This window comes from Taeniopygia guttata, chromosome 3 (genome assembly GCF_048771995.1).
Source record: "Taeniopygia guttata chromosome 3, bTaeGut7.mat, whole genome shotgun sequence".
In the NCBI taxonomy this organism is placed as follows: domain Eukaryota; kingdom Metazoa; phylum Chordata; class Aves; order Passeriformes; family Estrildidae; genus Taeniopygia; species Taeniopygia guttata.
This window is the reverse complement of record NC_133027.1, coordinates 2,187,701-2,205,862: the sequence shown is the minus strand read 5'-3', so window position 1 is coordinate 2,205,862 and position 18,162 is coordinate 2,187,701. Positions and strand designations below refer to the sequence as shown.

General features: G+C 46.1%; 2 protein-coding genes across 2 annotated transcripts in view; one reads left to right on the top strand and one right to left on the bottom strand.

Moving 5' to 3' along the window:
• FZD3 (frizzled class receptor 3) overlaps positions 1 to 15,745 on the bottom strand; it is a 61,577-nt gene extending 45,832 nt beyond the window's left edge. Inside the window, exons 1-2 of the mRNA XM_030269860.4 lie at positions 15,586 to 15,745; positions 9,854 to 10,292 (exon numbers count right to left, since the gene is read on the bottom strand). Coding sequence (XP_030125720.4) covers positions 9,854 to 10,042 — 189 coding nt within the window. The 5' untranslated portion in view covers positions 10,043 to 10,292; positions 15,586 to 15,745. The remainder of the gene's footprint in view (positions 1 to 9,853; positions 10,293 to 15,585) is intronic.
• A 99-nt stretch (positions 15,746 to 15,844) lies between these two features.
• FBXO16 (F-box protein 16) overlaps positions 15,845 to 18,162 on the top strand; it is a 53,408-nt gene continuing 51,090 nt past the window's right edge. Inside the window, 1 exon segment of the mRNA XM_032747694.3 lies at positions 15,845 to 15,989. Coding sequence (XP_032603585.3) covers positions 15,862 to 15,989 — 128 coding nt within the window. The 5' untranslated portion in view covers positions 15,845 to 15,861.

Sequence of the window (18,162 nt, the reverse complement as noted above, 5' to 3'; positions counted from 1 at the left end):
CATTGATATCAAACCTTATAATTTAACACATTTGCAAAACACTCAGATAAGAGCATCCCACAATATTTTTGTTTCCTTGCCTATTTTTTTTTCCTTCATTATTGACAACAAGCAGCAAACCTGAAATCCAAGGTCAAAGTTTATAAACTCATTATCCTCTGCAGTTAAATCCCCGTGTTGCACCTGCACTGTGAGGGTTAAAATGTGGAATGTAAGGAGGGGAAAATGAATTCTCAGGAGGAGGGATTCAGCACTGGCTCTGCTCAAGGACACACAATTTACCCACTCCCTCACAAAGACAGAATGCGGATAATTGACAATCTGATTGAGTCCTTATGGGGTGGAAAATATGTAATAAACGTGAGTTTTCAGCAAGAAATGATAAAAACGTGAGTGATGTTTTCGGAGCTGCGAAGGGGAGAGGAAAACGAGTGGCTGAGCAGAGCTGTTCCCCTGAATTTATAAATTTATAAATTTATAAAGATGTTTCTCCTCGCTCAGCGCCACGGACGTGACAACTTTTGTCCTACAGATCAAGAAACGAGGAACATGAACAAGTTTACAAATTGAAAGCAACTTTCAGAAGGTAAATTTCGGGGTTTCCACGCCGCACAGAGAAGAACTACAAGGAGCCTTCCTCCCCTTGTTCAAATCCAAATTAATCAGCCCTTTGTGCTTCTCTTTTCACATTTCCATCCCCGTTTCCATGGGAACCCCCGGGCTGACAGGCCTGGATGGAGCAGGAGGCCGAGCTCAGCGAGGGGGGTGGGAAGGGGAGGGAGTCAAAGGGCAGAATTTGGCTCGGGAGGACCCAGATGCCAACTTTTGTCCCCCCACAAAGAGGGGGTAACCATAGGAACAACTCCGTGGGGCACGGGAGGAGCCGATCCCGGCCAAAATCACCAAACTGGAGGAAAATGGGAACAAAATTGGAAGGAAATGGTAAAGGTGTTGTCTTTCTCAAGTCTTAAAAATAAACCAAAATGAAAGAAAACTCGAAGGGTTGAGCATCCAACTTCGTGCTGGTTCTGTGTGCAGTTAATAGGAGATCACAGAGAAACTGGGAAGAAGTGATTCCTCAAATCCAACAGGAGAATTTAATATTGTCCTGTGAAGATGTTGAATAATCCCCCTGGGCTGAAGGGCTCTGGAGGTGTTTTGTCAGTCAGCCTCATCCATCTGCTCCATAAAACCAGAAATAGCTGCTCCATAAAAACAGAAATATGGCACGTTCTGGTTATTGCACCTCATAAAACAGACAGCGGGAGGATAAAACCACTAACCACACAGAAAGGAAAACTTGTTGTGTCTTCATAAAAGCAGCAGGTGGTTTATTGAAGATTTAAAAAAAAACCCGAAACAAACCAAAGAAACAACAGCCGGTGATTTGTGTGGATGTTCATTTGGGGAGAAAATGGATAAATTTGGGGAATATCATAAATATATCGCTGAACTGAGCGTGGTTCTGGTGCTCCCAGAGTGAGGAGGACGTGGAATTCCCTGGATTCCCTGGATCCCTGCAAGTGTCCAAGGAAAGGCTGGAGCAACCTGGGATAGTGGGAGGTGTCCCAAATCCATAAAAACCACCTGAACTTCCTCTAAACTCACCAAAACAAAGGAGGAAATTGCAGCCACCCCAGCAAGACAAATGGTGCTGAAGTTATTCCAGATTTATTCCTTGTCTTCTCCCTCTGGTGTGGTTTTCCCTCTGGATCCATCCTGTTACTGGAACCACCATCAGGCACCAGAAAAAGCATGGAAAAGCCAATTTCCAGCACAAAAAGCACATCCCAGCCAAGCCACCCTGCTTTTAAGCAGCCAAACATTATTTATTGCCTATTTTCTGCACAAAAAGATGGGAAGGAATACCTGTGACCCCTCAATGAGAGCGGTAAAAGCCAAAACAAACATTCCCACAACGCTCCAGCAGCACGACATTCTCCAAATTTACATTTGCCAAGCTACAACAAACAGACTGTGCAGCGCTCGGTTATTTAACTATTCCAAACAAATCCGTGCCTGTTCCACCTTTCCTAATAATTCCTCCTCGAGGCTCCACCAGCTGCTGCAGAAGGAGCCACAAGGCAGAGCCATCTGCCTCCTGACCCCAAAAACATCCCCCTGGGAGTACATCTTGATTAAGATGTGCAGCCTTGACTTTCAGCTGAATCTTTACATAAAAGTGGTTTTTTTTTTTTTCCCTGTGTTTGCATTAAGCCATTAAGGTTTAACTTGGTTCTCCCATTTCAGCTCGGATCAGAATTAATCTGGGATTCAAGCAAGTGTGGATGTGGTGACAGAGTACAGTTTGCACTGGTTTATCATTTTAACAACACCCCAAAACCTTTAATCTATTCTTTTTTCCTCTCACCGCCACAGTCAGCATGTTAAAAATACTCACCTGGCATCTTGTTCTCATTAACAAACACAAAACACTAAAAATCAGGATTTCCTGACTTATTTTTCGGGGAACATGTGTTAAGAAAGAGGAAAAAAATTCAGGGTTTGCTTTAATATTTGGGCACTGGGGATGTCCAGGCAGGAGTTTGACTCCTTGTGTGTTTTGTGTTTGTTTTAGAAGGAAATCTGGTTTTGGCGCTGTGCAGCTCAGCCCTGGGCTGCCCTTCCCTGGTTTCCTGGAGTGCAGGGATTGAAGGAACTTTATTTTATGCTGCATTTCAACCAGACCGGCCCCAGAAATTCCTCGAGCTGCAATTCCTGAGGATTTTATCAGGAATTCTAGAGCAGCAATTCCTGAGGATTTTGTCAGGAATTCCTCCAGCAGCAATTCCCGAGGATATTACCAGGAATTCCTAGAGCAGCAATTCCTGAGGACATTACCAGGAATTCCAGAGCAACAATTACTGAGGATTTTATCAGGAATTCCAAGAACTGCAATTCCTGAGGACATTACCAGGAATTCCTAGAGCTGCAATTCCCGAGGACATTACAGGAATTCCAAGAGCTGCAATTCCTGAGGACATTACCAGGAATTCCTAGAGCTGCAATTCCTGAGGATTTTATCAGGAATTCCTAGAGCAGCAATTCCTGAGGACATTACCAGGAATTCCTCCAGCAGCAATTCCTGAGGATTTTATCAGGAATTCCTAGAGCTGCAATTCCTGAGGACATCACCAGGAATTCCTAGAGCTGCAATTCCCGAGGATTTTATCAGGAATTCCTAGAGCTGCAATTCCTGAGGACATTACCAGGAATTCCTAGAGCAGCAATTCCCGAGGACATCATCAGGAATTCTAGAGCAGTAATTCCCGAGGACATCATCAGGAATTCTAGAGCAGCAATTCCCCAGGAATTCCTGGGCTCTGCCTGATTCCAAAGCTTTGCTTTCACAATAAAACAAATCCCAGAGCTTCACGTGGCTGTTTCCAAGGTAAGAAATTCCATCTGGAGGTGAGAGAATATAAAATGAATTAATTGCAAGGCTTTAATCAGCTGTAGCCCTGTGATCCCCACAGCTCCATTGTTCTGAGGGGATCTCTGAGCTAACGAGAAAATTAATCCTGGCTGCAAATTAGTGCCTGAAACAAACCAGCAGCTGATTAAATCCCCCTTTTCCATCATCTCCATGTGCCTGTGCTTCCAGGAGTTTGGCAGGCAGGGCTGAGGAGCTCAGAAAGCCAAGGAGAAGTGTGGAATTTGGGATATGGTGAACAGGGAAGGCAGAAAAAGAAGAAAAGGAATAAAGGTGGAATTAAAGGGTAAGAAATTAAGGATTTCCCACTCTACATCCTTATTAGGTGATTATTAGGAAAGAAACACCTCTAAATGAGCCACTTAATACCTGACCTACCCCTGCTGGAAAAATTCCTCTTATCCCAGATGTTGAGACTGGGCTGGGAATAAATACAGCCATGCCTTCTGTTGGTTATTTTAAACACGCTCCGGTTCTTTCCTAATTAAAAAAAAGGTGACAAAATGGACTAAGACTCCAAAAGTGACAAAAACGGGGCTGGCAGGGGCACACAGACCTTGTGCAATTGTCCTCTGTGAGCACCAAAACACACAAGAAACCACTAAATTCAAAATATCAAATGTCCTCACATCTGTAGTTGGATATTCTGCGACGAGTTAATTCCTAAATATTCCAAAAATCTGTGATTGGGGGGGATTATTTAAATCAGTGTCCTGGTTCCCTGGAGGGATCAGCACACGAGTGGAATTTGTGCTTTTCCATTTTTTTCCCTCATGGTGCAAACCCCGAATTTCAGGATAACCTAATTCCTCCATTCCCCCTTTTCCATCTCCTGGCCAACCCAGCTGCATCCCTAAATCCCAACTGCTGCTGGTTTTTTATAGGGAAAATGGGAATGGAAGGCAGAGGAAAAGCCATTATCTCCCCAGAAAAAGAAAAATAAGTGGTGGCAGATTATTGGATTCAAAAAGCTTGGCCATCATCAAATTAAAACTGATTTTCTTTATTTGTGACCAAAGCTGTGGCTTTGGCTCCAACAGGCCACCAAACCTCACCTTTTTCTGACCAAAATATTTGCCAAAAAAACTGGATTTAGGCTGAAAAACCCCACGTGTCAGCAAATCCTTCAAGGCTGAAGGAATTGTGAAGTGGATGGAGAAGGGACAGGAGATAATAATAATAATTAATAATCCAAAAGGAGTAATAATAATCAAAAGAGATGGGAAAACAAGGTCAGCTCCCTTGGGGGGGAGAGGGATAATTTGACTTTTCCACCAGCTCAGGATTTATGGAACACACGGAGCTGTGGGAGCAGCATCCTCAGGAGGGAATATTTGGGAAGGGAATATTTGGGAGGGAATATCTGGGAGGGAATATCTGGGGAAGGAATATCTGGGAGGGAATATCTGGGAGGGAATATTTGGGGAGGGAATATCTGGGAATATCTGGGGAGGGAATATCTGGGAGGGAATATCTGGGAGGGAATATCTGGGAGGAAATATCTGGGAGGGAATATTTGGGAGGGAATATCTGGGAAGGAATAACTGGGAGGGAATATCTGGGAGGGAATATCTGGGAAGGGAATATCTGGGAGGGAATATCTGGGAAGGAATATCTGGGAAGGGAATATCTGAGGAGGGAATATCTGGGAATATCTGGGGAGGGAATATTTGGGAAGGGAATATCTGGGGAGGGAATATCTGGGAGGGAATATCTGGGAGGGAATATTTAGGAGGGAATATCTGGGGAGGGAATATCTGGGAAGGGAATATCTGGGGAGGGAATATCTGGGAAGGAATAACTGGGAGGGAATATCTGGGAAGGAATATCTGGGAGGGAATAACTGGGAGGGAATATCTGGGAATATCTGGGAGGGAATATCTGGGGAGGGAATATCTGGGAGGGAATATCTGGGAGGGAATATCTGGGAATATCTGGGAGGGAATATCTGGGAGGGAATATCTGGGAGGGAATATCTGGAAAGGGAAATTCCAGAGGAAATTCCTGCCCTGGACAGCAGCTCCTCCTCACTGGGGACTCACCACTCCTTTATTGCTGCTTTTAGAACAGCAGAGGCAAAATAAAATCTCATTTATTTCACTCTCTGTCACAGCCAGGCTGGATTGGTGTTTGTCCTCTGCCAAAAGCACCGAGATCCTTATGGATATTTGGGAATAAAATAATGCTCCAAGGAGCAAAACAACGCTCTCCAATCCTCCTGGATGAAAGCACAGAGCTGAAGGAATTCAGGAGCAGGAGCTGAGGGACTCTGGTGGAATATTCCATATTCAAGAGGCTGAAAAAAGGGAGATTTAGAGGGGATGGTGGGAAAAAATCCTTCCCTGGGAAGAGAATTCCCAGAGGATTCGTGGCTGTCCCATCCCTGGAAGTGCCCAAGGCCAGGCTGGAGCAACTTGGGGTAGTGGGAGGTGGGAACTGGATGAGCTTTAATGTTTCCTTTATCCCAAACCTTTCTGGGATTCCCTGATTTTGCTGATTCTCCGACCTGAATATGTCACTTTAATATAATTATGGAGGAATTACATCAGCCTAAAGTCTCAAAAAAGCAACTTAACTGATTTTTAAATAAGTTTTTAAGCAATCAGCAGTACTGGAAGAGAAATCCACCGAATTTATTAATGGCAAAGCAATGTCTTAACAATAATTCTCATTTTTGCTTCACCTCCACTCTGTTTTATTGCACACTTTTCAGTACAAACCAGCTGATTTTTTAATTTTTTAATTTTTTTTAAATCAGGAACTGCTGTGAAAAAGAGGTTCTGAAAACCTCTTTACAATCCCCGTGATTCTGTTTTTTCATTAATTTATGCTCACAGCAACCAGGGAGGGCACTTGGAGGCCAGAGATGTTCCCAGAAAATGCCACAATGCCACGTGAATATTTAACAGCACAGAGCCAAATAATAAAAATATTCCCTCTTATTAAGTCTATATTAAAGTGCAAACTAAGTTAATGCAAGGAATGGGAACATATTTTAGGATTTTCAGTCCTTTTTTTGCTTCCCAAATCTCAGAATTGGGAGAATTGAATCTTGATGAAGCTTTGTTTTCCTCACAGCATCCACCTTCACTCAGAATCGGCCCATAATTCCTCCCCAGCCTGGAATTACCGCCTCAAAACCTGATTTTTTTTGGCAAAAAGGGGGTGTTAAACACACCCACGGTTCAGAATGGCTTTGGTGTGAATTGCAGCCTTTTGTGCCAGGTAATTTCTGCTTTTAAATCGAGTTTTTGCACCGCAGAAACCACTTTCCGTGGCAAAAAGCTCCCACAAAAATCGGGATAATTGCACCGGCATCGTTCTGGCTCAGGCTGGGGCTCCACGGAATTTATTCCTTTCAGCAAATGGGTTTTAAATAAAAATTATGTTTCTGACAGGTGGCTAAAAGCAACAAAAAGGCTGAAAAATGAGCAGGATGTTGGCTGTTCTCAGGGAAAAAAATGGGATTTTAAATCATTAATGGTGCGATGCGCCCTGGACAAGGACAAGGTGGGAAAAAATAAAAAAAGGGAGAGGGGAAGGGAATTTAAATTATCCCAGGAATGAAGCAGCAGAATTGCAGGAAGGAAAGGCACTGCAGGGAGAGCTGGAATGATTCCATCACAATCCAAGGGAAACTGAAGGAAAGCAGCAAAAAAAAAAATGGTTTTAAATAGGTTGGGAATAAATAAATAAATGAAATTTTTGAATTGCAGCATGGTTTGGGTGGGAAGGGTCCATAAATCCCAATGGCCCAGGAGCTCCAGCCCCTCCTGGGACACTCCCAGAGCCTCTGGGAATTCTGCTCCAGGATTTGCCAGTCTACAATAAAATTCACTCCTTTTGCTGTTTTACAATAAAATCGCTAATTTTGCTCGATTTCACCACAAAATTCACTCATTTTGCCTGATTTCACCACAAAATTCACTCATTTTGCCTGATTTCACCACAAAATTCACTCCTTTTGTTTGATTTCACCACAAAATTCACTCCTTTTGCTCGATATCCCCACAAAATTGGCTCCTTTTGCTCGATTTCACCACAAAATTCACTCCTTTTGCCTGATTTCACCACAAAATTCACTAATTTTGCTTGATATCCCCACAAAATTCACTCCTTTTGCCCGATTTCACCTCAAAATTCACTCATTTTGCTCGATTTCACCACAAAATTCACTCATTTTGCTTGATATCCCCACAAAATTTACTCCTTTTCCTTGATATCCCCACAAAATTCACTCATTTTGCTCGATTTTACAATAAATTTCACTCCTTATGCTCAGTTTTACCACAAAATTCACTCCTTTTGCTCGATTTCACCACAAAATTCATTCCTTTTGCTTGATATCCCCACAAAATTCATTCCTTTTGCCCAATTTCACCACAACATTCACTCCTTTTGTCAGATTTCACCACAAAATTCACTCCTTTCACTGTTTTACAATAAAATCACTCCTTTTGCCTGATTTCACCTCAAAATTCACTCCTTTTGCTCAATTTCACCACAAAATTCACTCATTTTGCTCGATTTCACCACACAATTAATTCCTTTGGCCCAATTTCACCTCAAAATTCACTCCTTTTGCCCGATTTCACCAAAAAATTCACTCCTTTTGCTTGATATCCCCACAGAATTCACTCCTTTTGCTCGATTTCACCACAAAATTCCCTCCTTTTGTTCCATTTCACCACAAAATTCACTCCTTTTGTTCCATTTCACCACAAAATTCACTCCTTTTGCCCGATTTCAACACAAATTTCACTCTTTTTGCTCGATTTCACCACAAAATTCACTCATTTTTCTTGATATCCCCACAAAATTCACTCATTTTGCTCAATTTCACCACAAAATTCACTCCTTTCCCTCTGTTTTACAAAAAAATTCACTCCTTTTGCTTGATATCCCCACAAAATTCACTCATTTTGCTCGATTTTACAATAAAATTCACTCCTTCTGCCCAGTTTTACAACAAAATTCACTCCTTTTGCTTGATATCCCCACAAAATTCACTCATTTTTCTTGATTTCACCATGAAATTCACTCTTTTTGCTTGATATCCCCACAAAATTCACTCATTTTTCTTGATTTCACCACAAAATTCACTCTTAGCTCTGTTTCTCAATAAAGTTCACTCATTTTGCCGTTCTACAACAAAATTCACTCATTTTGCTCTATTTCACAACAAAAAACACTGATTTTGCTCTGTTTCTCAATAAAATTCACTCTTTTTGCTCTATTTTACAACAAAATTCACTCCTTTTGCTCTGTTTTACAACGAAATTCCAAAATTCACTCATTTTCTTGATTTTACCACAAAATTCACACCTTTTGCTCGATTTCACCACAAAATTCATCAATTTTGCTCAATTTCACAATAATATTCACTCCTTTGGCCCTGTTTCACCACAAAATTCACATCTTCTACTCTGTTTTAACACATAATTCACTCTTTTTGCTCTATTTCACCACAAAATTCACTCCTCTTGCTCTGTTTTACAACAAAATTCCAAAATTCACTATTTTTTCTGAATATTCTGAATTTCCATTCTTTTTAGTCCTATCAAAGGATATCTTAATATTCTGAATTTCCATTCTTTTTAGTCTCATCACAGAAATCTTAATATTCTGAATTTCCATTTTGTTTTAGTTTTATCACAGGACACTTTAATATTCTGAATTTCCATTCTTTTTAGTCTCATCACAGAAATCTTAATATTCTGAATTTCCATTTTGTTTTATTTGGGGTTATATTTGAATTATTCATTACCTTGTTTTGTTTTTTTTTCCTCCCCTTTTGGATTCTGTTATCAATTACTGGTGAAATCATTGATATTATCATCATTAAAGGCCGAAATTCAATATATCAAAATATATTTATGAAAATAACAAATATATATTAATAAAAATAGAATTTCCTTTTTTTTTTTTTTTTTAGTTGTATCACAGGATACTTTAATATTCTGAATTCCCTTTTTTTTTTTTAGTTTTATCACAGGATACTTTAATATTCTGAATTTCCATTCTTTTTAGTCTCATCAAGTGAGGAAACTCCTTGGGTAGGATGGAAAATAGACTGAAAAAATCTTGTATAAATCAGACTTTAGGTATTTAAAATAAGCATCCCCCACTCAGTGATACTCAATTAGGCAGCACCTGTAGTCATGGAATATTTTGACTATTAAAATATGATATTTGGGGTTATATTTGAATTATTCATGACCTTGTTTATTTTTTTCCCCTCCCTTTTCGGATTCTGTTATCAATTATTGGCGAAATCATTGATATTATTATCACTAAAGGCCGAAATTCAATATATAAAGATATATTTATGAAAATAACAAATACATATGAATAAAAACAGACTATAAGGGAATATTAATGAAAATAAATATATTTTTAAGGGAAAAAAGCCAGGTTTACCTCCATGGCCAGAGCTGCGGTTTGCTGGTCGTAGTGGTTGAGGAGGTTGGGCATGAAGGTGGTGTTGTAGGGCAGGTCCTGGCACATCCTGAGCATGATGGGCTCGCAGGAGAAGAGGCTGTGCCCCACTGCGGGGGTCACCCAGCCCCCCAAAACCCACAGCGAGCAGAGCAGCCACCCCACAGCCATCCTCGATCCCGAATTTTCACCGGAATTCCGTCAGCTCCACGCTCCTCACAGCTGTGCTCAGCATCCTCAGCTCGATCCGGGCACGTTCCAGATGAATTTTCCCCCTTTTTTTTTCTTTTTTGCCCCTTCTCAGTCCTCTGTGGCATGAATTAAATCCTGAGATCTCACCCACATTCCCACACTGTGGAGCCCATGGTGACAGGGCAGCGCTCCAGGGGTTTCCTGATTTTTTCTGTTTTTCCTGGAAAACCTGGAGCACAAAACACAGCAGAGAGAACACACTGAGAAACGTGGGAATCCATGAAAATACAAAAATATTTTATATTTTACCTCTCAGTGCCTAAGCTGGCAGACAAACTGCTTCAATTTTCCTACAAGGTCCTTCTGCGGGTTTTAATCCTGATTTTTTAAAAATTTCTGGAAGGAAACGAACGGAAGGCAGAAAAATTAAATGGAAGAAAAGCACCCAAAAATGGTGAAAAAGTGGGAATTAGAGTGATTAGGATATTTTTAGCAAGGCCCACACTGAAACCAGGCTGTTTGTGACTCACTCACCCCGATAGCATCTCCTGAGGAATAATTATAAAACAAAAACACAAATCCAGTCACCAGCACCACCAACCCCACAAGTCCCAGCTCGCCCCACTGGCCTGCCCAGGGAGGTTTGTGCCATTTTAATCTGCTTTTTTTTGGTGGTGTTGTTGTGCCAAACCCATTTTAATTGCACACTTCCATCCTCCTCTCCATTCACAGAGCCCCAAGAGTGCAAAAAAAAGCACATTTTTAACAGTAATTTTGTCTTGCAATGGTAAAATTTGCAAAATCCAGTCTCTAAGTAGATGCTTTAAAGTGAATTGTTGTTAAAGAAGTAACAGAAATTTAGAAAACCCCAAATATTCCATCAATATTCCCAAAAGCAAGCAACCACAGATCTGAAGAGATTCCCAATTTTGAGAGAACAGAGTTTTTCCTTGGAAAAAGTTTTTCCTTTCTGCCTATAGTGAGAGAGAGGAAGAATTTAATTTCCAGACATGCACATTTTTATTTACACAGGCCCATCTCATGGTCAGAAAAATGAAGGTTTTAAACCCTCAGCGCAGTTTGTGGGTTGGACTGGATAATTTCGAGGGGTTCCTTCCAACCTAAACAATTCTGGGTTTTTCTGTGAGGGGAAAGGGTTTGGCTGGAGCTTTTTGGAGACAGGCTGGTTAAAAACAAACATGAAAAAAAGAGGGAAAAAAATAAAAAAAAAAAAGACCAAGCTGCTAAAGATAACCACGTTAAATTCAGTTTATTGACAGCTTTGCTTCTTCCTCTCACAGGGGAGGTCGTGGCTGAGGCAGCACTGAAATAAGGGGAAAAATAGAAATAGGAGAAGCTCCAAAGACAGGAAAAACAAACCATGAGCAAAAAAAAAGAATAAAAAAAGGGAAAAAGAGAACTACCTACACACCTGGAGAGGCAGAAGCAGCAGAGCTCAAATCTCAGCTCCTATTCTGAAGGAATTTAACAAATGTTCTGAGTAACCAGCCCTGGTTTTAGGCCAGTTTCAAGATGATATGAGCTTGTGAGGGAAAAAATGTTAATTTTTCAGGTGGATTTTACAGCAATTTGGCAGCTCTGAGAAGAAAGGAGGAGCTGAACTTCCCCACCTGCCAGGGAGCATCACCAGCCTGGAGCTTTCCTGACATCCCCAACTCCTGAGCAGGAATTAGAGACAGATAAAAGCAATTCCTGCTCTGTTTTGGGAAGTTCCCTGGCAGAAAATTTGGGAAGAAGTGGTCCCTTCCAACCCAAACCAGTCTGGGATCCCATGTGGGACAAGCTGCTTGATCCCCCTTGGAATCCATTCCCTTGGGTTTAACAACAGCCCCCCAAACTCCAAAAGAAAATTAAAAAAGAGCTTTTTGAGTTTGTTGGCATCTCTAGAACTCTGGAATCACAATTTCACAATTTTCCTTTTGTTTCTCCTGAATTAACTCCAAAGGATTCTAAATATATTTCTATTTGAGGGAGGTCACCTTGCAGAGCAGATGAGAAATTCTCATGAGAAATTCTCTAATTGAGGTGTGATCACAGTGATCTGTAAAAAAAAATCCCAAAAAAAGGTTCAGAAGCAACCTAAAACGAACTGTGCTCGCACCACTTAAAGTCTGCACCACAAAAACTGGGTAAATCCAGGTCAGGATGTGGAGTTTTGGGAAAAAGTCCAAGAATGCTCCATGGAAATCATATTAATGACACAAACAGCAGGATCCCAACACATCCACCTCTCCTCTGCCTTCCCCACAGCCTCAAGCTGAAGAAATCATGCAAAAACAAAGATTTAAAGAGCCACAAAGGGAAAAAAAAAGTTTTAACTATGCAAAAAGCAGATAAAATATCGTATTTAAGATAACCATTTGAGTATCATAAATAAAATGAAGAATGTGTTTAGGAGGAGGGGAAGCACAGCAAAATGGACAACGTGGCCCTGGGAAAACTGAAATAATTCCGGGTGAAACGAAGCAAAAAGAGAAGGATTCCATTGCGAAAGGAGCCCCGGCAGCCCATGGGTGATGCGTTAATTGGTGTGTAATCAGCAGCCCTCAGTGTCAGGAGAGCTCCTCACCACAGATCCAGTTTGTGCACTCTTTGTTAAGCCTCTGCAGAGGAGAGTTTGTGTTATTTTTGTATGCACAGAAAAACAAAAACACTTTCGATGACACCACGGCTGAAAGGAGGAGGAGAGCACTGGAAATAAAACGCAGGCAAAAGGAGCAGTTTGTTCCTGTGGTTGTGGGTTTTTACATTATTTATCAGCAGGAGAAGCCCATCCCATTCTTGCTGGAAAGGATTAATTAAGACATGCACAGACAATTATTATAAAGAGTGAAAATCATGAGGAGAAAGAGGGTTGATTCCCACAAGGAGTTTTCTTTTTTTTCCCCAAAAACTAAATTTCAAAGTCCCTCAGGGAGCAATCAGGAAAAAGAAAAGCTCATCAGGCTTTAGAATGAAAGGATGGGATTAATTCCCAGTTGTCTATCCCAGAGAAAAGGGGAGATAAAACAACAAACCAGAGGAAAATGTCCTCTCAGCCATTCCCCACCCAGTTCTGACCCTGGAGAAAGAGAGGAACTCATCCATTGCACTTCCCCAACCCTTTCCCACCCACAAAAGGAGAATAAATTCATTCTCCCAACTCCATTCTAATGAATTACTCAGTGGGAAAGCAGCCCCAGCGCTATTCCGCTCCTGAGCCACACCGTAATCCCCCACATCCCTTATTTCAATGAGGAGCACAGAGGGAGGATGGAAAGGCAGAAACAACCCAATCCTTTCCCAGGTTTGTCACGGAATCCAAGGAAAGGCAGAAACAACCCAATCCTTTTCCAGGTTTGTCACAGAATCCAAGGAAAGGCAGAAACAACCCAATCCTTTCCCATGTTTGTCAGGGAATCCAAGGAAAGGCAGAAACAACCCAATCCTTTTTCAGGTTTGTCACGGAATCCATGGAAAGGCAGAAACAACCCAATCCTTTCCCAGGTTTGTCACGGAATCCAAGGAAAGGCAGAAACAACCTAGTCCTTTCCTATGTTTGTCACAGAATCCATGGAAAGGCAGAAACAACCCAATCCTTTCCCATGTTTGTGACGGAATCGTGAGGGGACTTGGAAGCTCCTCTAATCCCAAACCCCGCAGCACGGGCAGGGATGGAGAGACCCGGGGAGCGCAGGGACAGCTCCGGTACCCCCGAGCCCTCAGTGAGGCCCCGGTACCTCCGAGCCCTCAGCGAAGGGCGGTGAGGCTCCGGTACCCCCGAGCCCTCAGCGAAGGGCGGTGAGGCTCCGCCATCCCCCGAGCCCTCAGCGAGGTTCCGGTACCCCCGAGCCCTCAGCGAAGGGCGGTGAGGCTCCGCCATCCCCCGAGCCCTCAGCCAAGGGCGGTGAGGCTCCGCCATCCCCCGAGCCCTCAGCCAAGGGCGGTGAGGCTCCGGCACTCCCCGAGCCCTCAGCGAGGCTCCTGTACCCCCCGAGCCCTCAGCGAGGGGCGGTGAAGCTCCGCCATCCCCCGAGCCCTCAGGGAGGTTCCGGTACCCCCGAGCCCTCAGCCAAGGGCGGTGAGGCTCCGGTACCCCCGAGCCCTCAGCGAGGCCCCGGTACCCCCGAGCCCTCAGCGAAGGGCGGTGAAGCTCCGCCATCCCCCGAGCCCTCAGCGAGGTTCCGGCACCCCCCGAGCCCTCAGCGAGGTTCCGGTACCCCCGAGCCCTCAGCGAGGGGCGGTGAGGCTTCGCCATCCCCGGAGCCCTCTGTAAGCGGCGGTGAGGCTCCGCCATCCCCAGAGCCCTCAGCGAAGCTCCAGCACCCCCGAGCCCTCAGCGAGGGGCGGTGAGGCTCCGGCACCCCCGAGCCCTCAGCCAAGGGCGGTGAGGCTCCGGTACCCCCGAGCCCTCAGCGAGGCTCCGGCATCCCCGAGCCCTCAGTGAGGGGCGGTGAGGCTCCGCCATCCCCCGAGCCCTCAGAGAGGTTCCGGCACCCCCGAGCCCTCAGCAAAGGGCGGTGAGGCTCCGCCATCCCCGAGCCCTCAGCGAGGCTCCGGCACCCCCGAGCCCTCAGCCAAGGGCGGTGAGGCTCCGGCACCCCCGAGCCCTCAGAGAAGGGCGGTGAGGCTCCGGCAGCCCCCGGGAGGGCGGTGAAGCTCCGGTACCCAGGAGCCCTCAGCCAAGGGCGGCGAGGCTCCGCCATCCCCCGAGCCCTCAGCAAAGGGCGGCGAGGCTCCGGTACCCCCGAGCCCTCAGCGAAGCTCCGGTACCCCCGAGCCCTCAGCGAGGTTTCGGCACCCCCGAGCCCTCAGTGAGGGGCGGTGACGCTCCGCCATCCCCCGAGCCCTCAGCGAGGTTTCGGCACCCCCGAGCCCTCAGCCAAGGGCGGTGAGGCTCCGGCACTCCCCGGGAGGGCGGTGAAGCTCCGGTACCGCCGAGCCCCTAGCCAAAGGCGGTGAGGCTCCGGTATCCCCGAGCCCTCAGCGAAGGGCGATGAGGCTCCGCCATCCCCCGAGCCCTCAGCGAGGTTCCGGCACCCCCCGAGCCCTCAGTGAGTGGCGGTGAGGCTCCGGCACCCCCGAGCCCTCAGCGAAGGGCGGTGAGGCTCCGGTACCCCCGAGCCCTCAGCCAAGGGCGGTGAGGCTCCGGTACCCCCGAGCCCTCAGCCAGGGGCGGTGAGGCTCCGGCACCCCCGAGCCCTCAGCGAAGGGCGGTGAGGCTCCGCCATCCCCAGAGCCCTCTGTAAGCAGCAGTGAGGCTCCCGCATTCCCTCCCTGGGCCGCCGCTCGCACTGCGGCACGGGGAGCCCTCACCGCCAGCATCTCCGGCCTCACGGGGAGCGGATCCGGCCCGTTCCCGGCGCTCAGGGCCGTCATCGCCCCGAGTCCTCCGCCCGCCCGCCCGCCCGCCGAGCGCCGCACCGGCATCCCCCCGGGTGCGCTGCCGGCCGCAGGGCGCTGCGTGGCCCCGCCGTTTCCCCATTATTACCTGCCCAGCCCCTCCATGTCCCCGTTATTACCTGCCCGGCCCCGCCGTGTCCCCGTTATTACCGGCGCGGCTCCCGCCGCCCGCACGGTCCCGCGCACGCTCCTCGGGCGGCGGCGGCGGCGGCAGCACCGGCCACGCCCCTCACTAAGCCACGCCCTCCGCGCCACCACGCCCCGCCCACTCCTCACCACCCAGCCAATCAGAGCGCGCGGGGCTGGTTGCTAGGTAGATCGCAACCCCCGGCCGCTCTAACCCCGCTGGGGCGCTCTGATTGGCTGGCGCCCCCCGGCGTTGCCATAGCGACGGGATGCGGACGGGCGGGAGGAGGAGGCGGACGCTGATTGGCTGGCGCGGGGGGTTGCCATGGCGACGGGATGCGGAAGTGGCGGGGAGGAGGAAGAGGAGGAGGCGGCGGCCGCAGGCGGGAGGAGGAAGGTGAGAGGACACGGGGGGACACGGGGGGACACGGGGGGACACGGGGGGAATTTGGAAATTGATGATTTTTAAACTCCTTTCCCACCCAAACCATTCCAGGAACGAGCTCCTAAGTGAGTCCCAGGTGTGCAGCTTTGAGGAATTTCAGGAAAATCTCAAATATCCGCTCCTGAATCCTGAATTTTCAGACACATTTTTCCCAAATCCTGAATTTTCAGACACATTTTTCCCAAATCTTGAAGTTTCAGATAGACTTTCCCCTGATCCTGCAGTTTCAGAATTTTCCCTGATCCTGAAGTTTCAGAATTTTCCCAGATCTGAAGTTCCAGACAGAATTTCCAGATCCTGAATTTTCAGACACATTTTTCCCAAATCCTGAAGTTTCAGACAGATTTCCCAGATCCTGAATTTTGAGACTAATTTTTCCCAAATCCTGAAGTTTCAGACTTTTCTCAAATCCTGAACTTTCAGACAGACTTTTCCCAAATCCTGAAGTTTCACATTTTTCCCAAATCCTGAAATTTCAGACACAATTTTCCCAAATCCTGTAATTTCAGACAGATTTCCCAAATCCTGAATTTTCAGACACATTTTTCCCAAATCCTGAAGGTTTCAGTCACATTTTCCCCAAATCCTGAAAGGTTTCAGACAGACTTTTCCCATATTCTGAATATTCAAACAGACTTTTCCCAATTCCTGAATTTTCAGACGGACTTTTCCCAAATCCTGAAGGTTTCTGATTAAACTTTCCCAAATCCTGAAGGTTCCAGAAAGACTTTTCCCAGATCCCGAGGATTCAGAATTTTCCCAAATCCACCCCAAAATCCACCCCCAAATCCACCCCCAAATCCACCCCAAAATCCGTCCCAAAATCCGTCCCAAAATCAACTCAAAATCCACCCCAAAATTCGTCCCAAATCCACCCCAAAATCCACCTCAAAATCCATCCTGAAATCCACCCCAAAATCTGCCCAAAATCAGCCCCAAAATCCACCCCAAATCCACCCAAAATACGCCCCAAAATCCACCCCAAATCCACCCCAAAATCCGCCCCAAAATCCACCCCAAAATCCACCCCAAAATCCACCCCAAAATACGCCCCAAAATCCACCCCAAAATCCGCCCCAAAATCCACCCCAAATCCACCCCAAATTCCACCCCAAATCCACCCCAAAATCCGCCCCAAAATTCACCCCAAATCCGTCCCAAATCCACCCCAAAATCCACCCCAAAATCCACCCCAAAATATGCCCCAAAATCCACCTCAAAATCTGCCCCAAAATCCACCCAAAATCCACCCCAAAATCCGCCCCAAAATCCACCCAAAATCTGCCCCAAAATCCACCCCAAAATCCACCTCAAAATCCACCCCAAATTACGCCCCAAATCCGCCCCAAATCCGCCCCAAATCCACCCCAAAATCCACCCCAAAATCTGCCCCAAATCCACCACAAATTCCACCCCAAATCCACCCCAAAATCCGCCCCTAAATCCACCCCAAATCCACCCCAAAATCCGCCCCAAAATCCACCCAAAATCCACCCCAAAATCCACCCAAAATCCACCTCAAAATCCACCCAAAATCCGCCCCAAAATCCACCCAAAATCCACAAAAATCCACCTCAAAATCCACCCCAAATCCACCCCAAAATCCAACCCAAATCTACCCAAAATACGCCCCAAAATCCACCCTAAAATCCACCCCAAAATCCACCTCAAAATCCGCCCCAAATCCGCCCCAAATCCACCCCAAAATCCACCCCAAAATCTGCCCCAAATCCACCACAAATTCCACCCCAAATCCACCCCAAAATCCACCCCAAATCCACCCCAAAATCCACCCAAAATCCACCCCAAAATCCACCCCAAAATCCACCCCAAAATCCGCCCCAAATCCATCCCAAAATCCACCCCAAAATCTGCCCCAAATCCACCACAAATTCCACCCCAAATCCACCCCAAAATCCGCCCCAAAATCCACCCCAAAATCCGCCCCAAATCCGCCCCAAAATCCACCCCAAAATCCGCCCCAAAATCCGCCCCAAAATCCACCCCAGAATTCACCCCAAATCCACCCCAAAATCCGCCCCAAAATCCACCTCAAAATTCGCCCCAAAATTCGCCCCAAAATCACCTCAAAATCCACCCCAAAATCCACCCCAAAATCCACCCC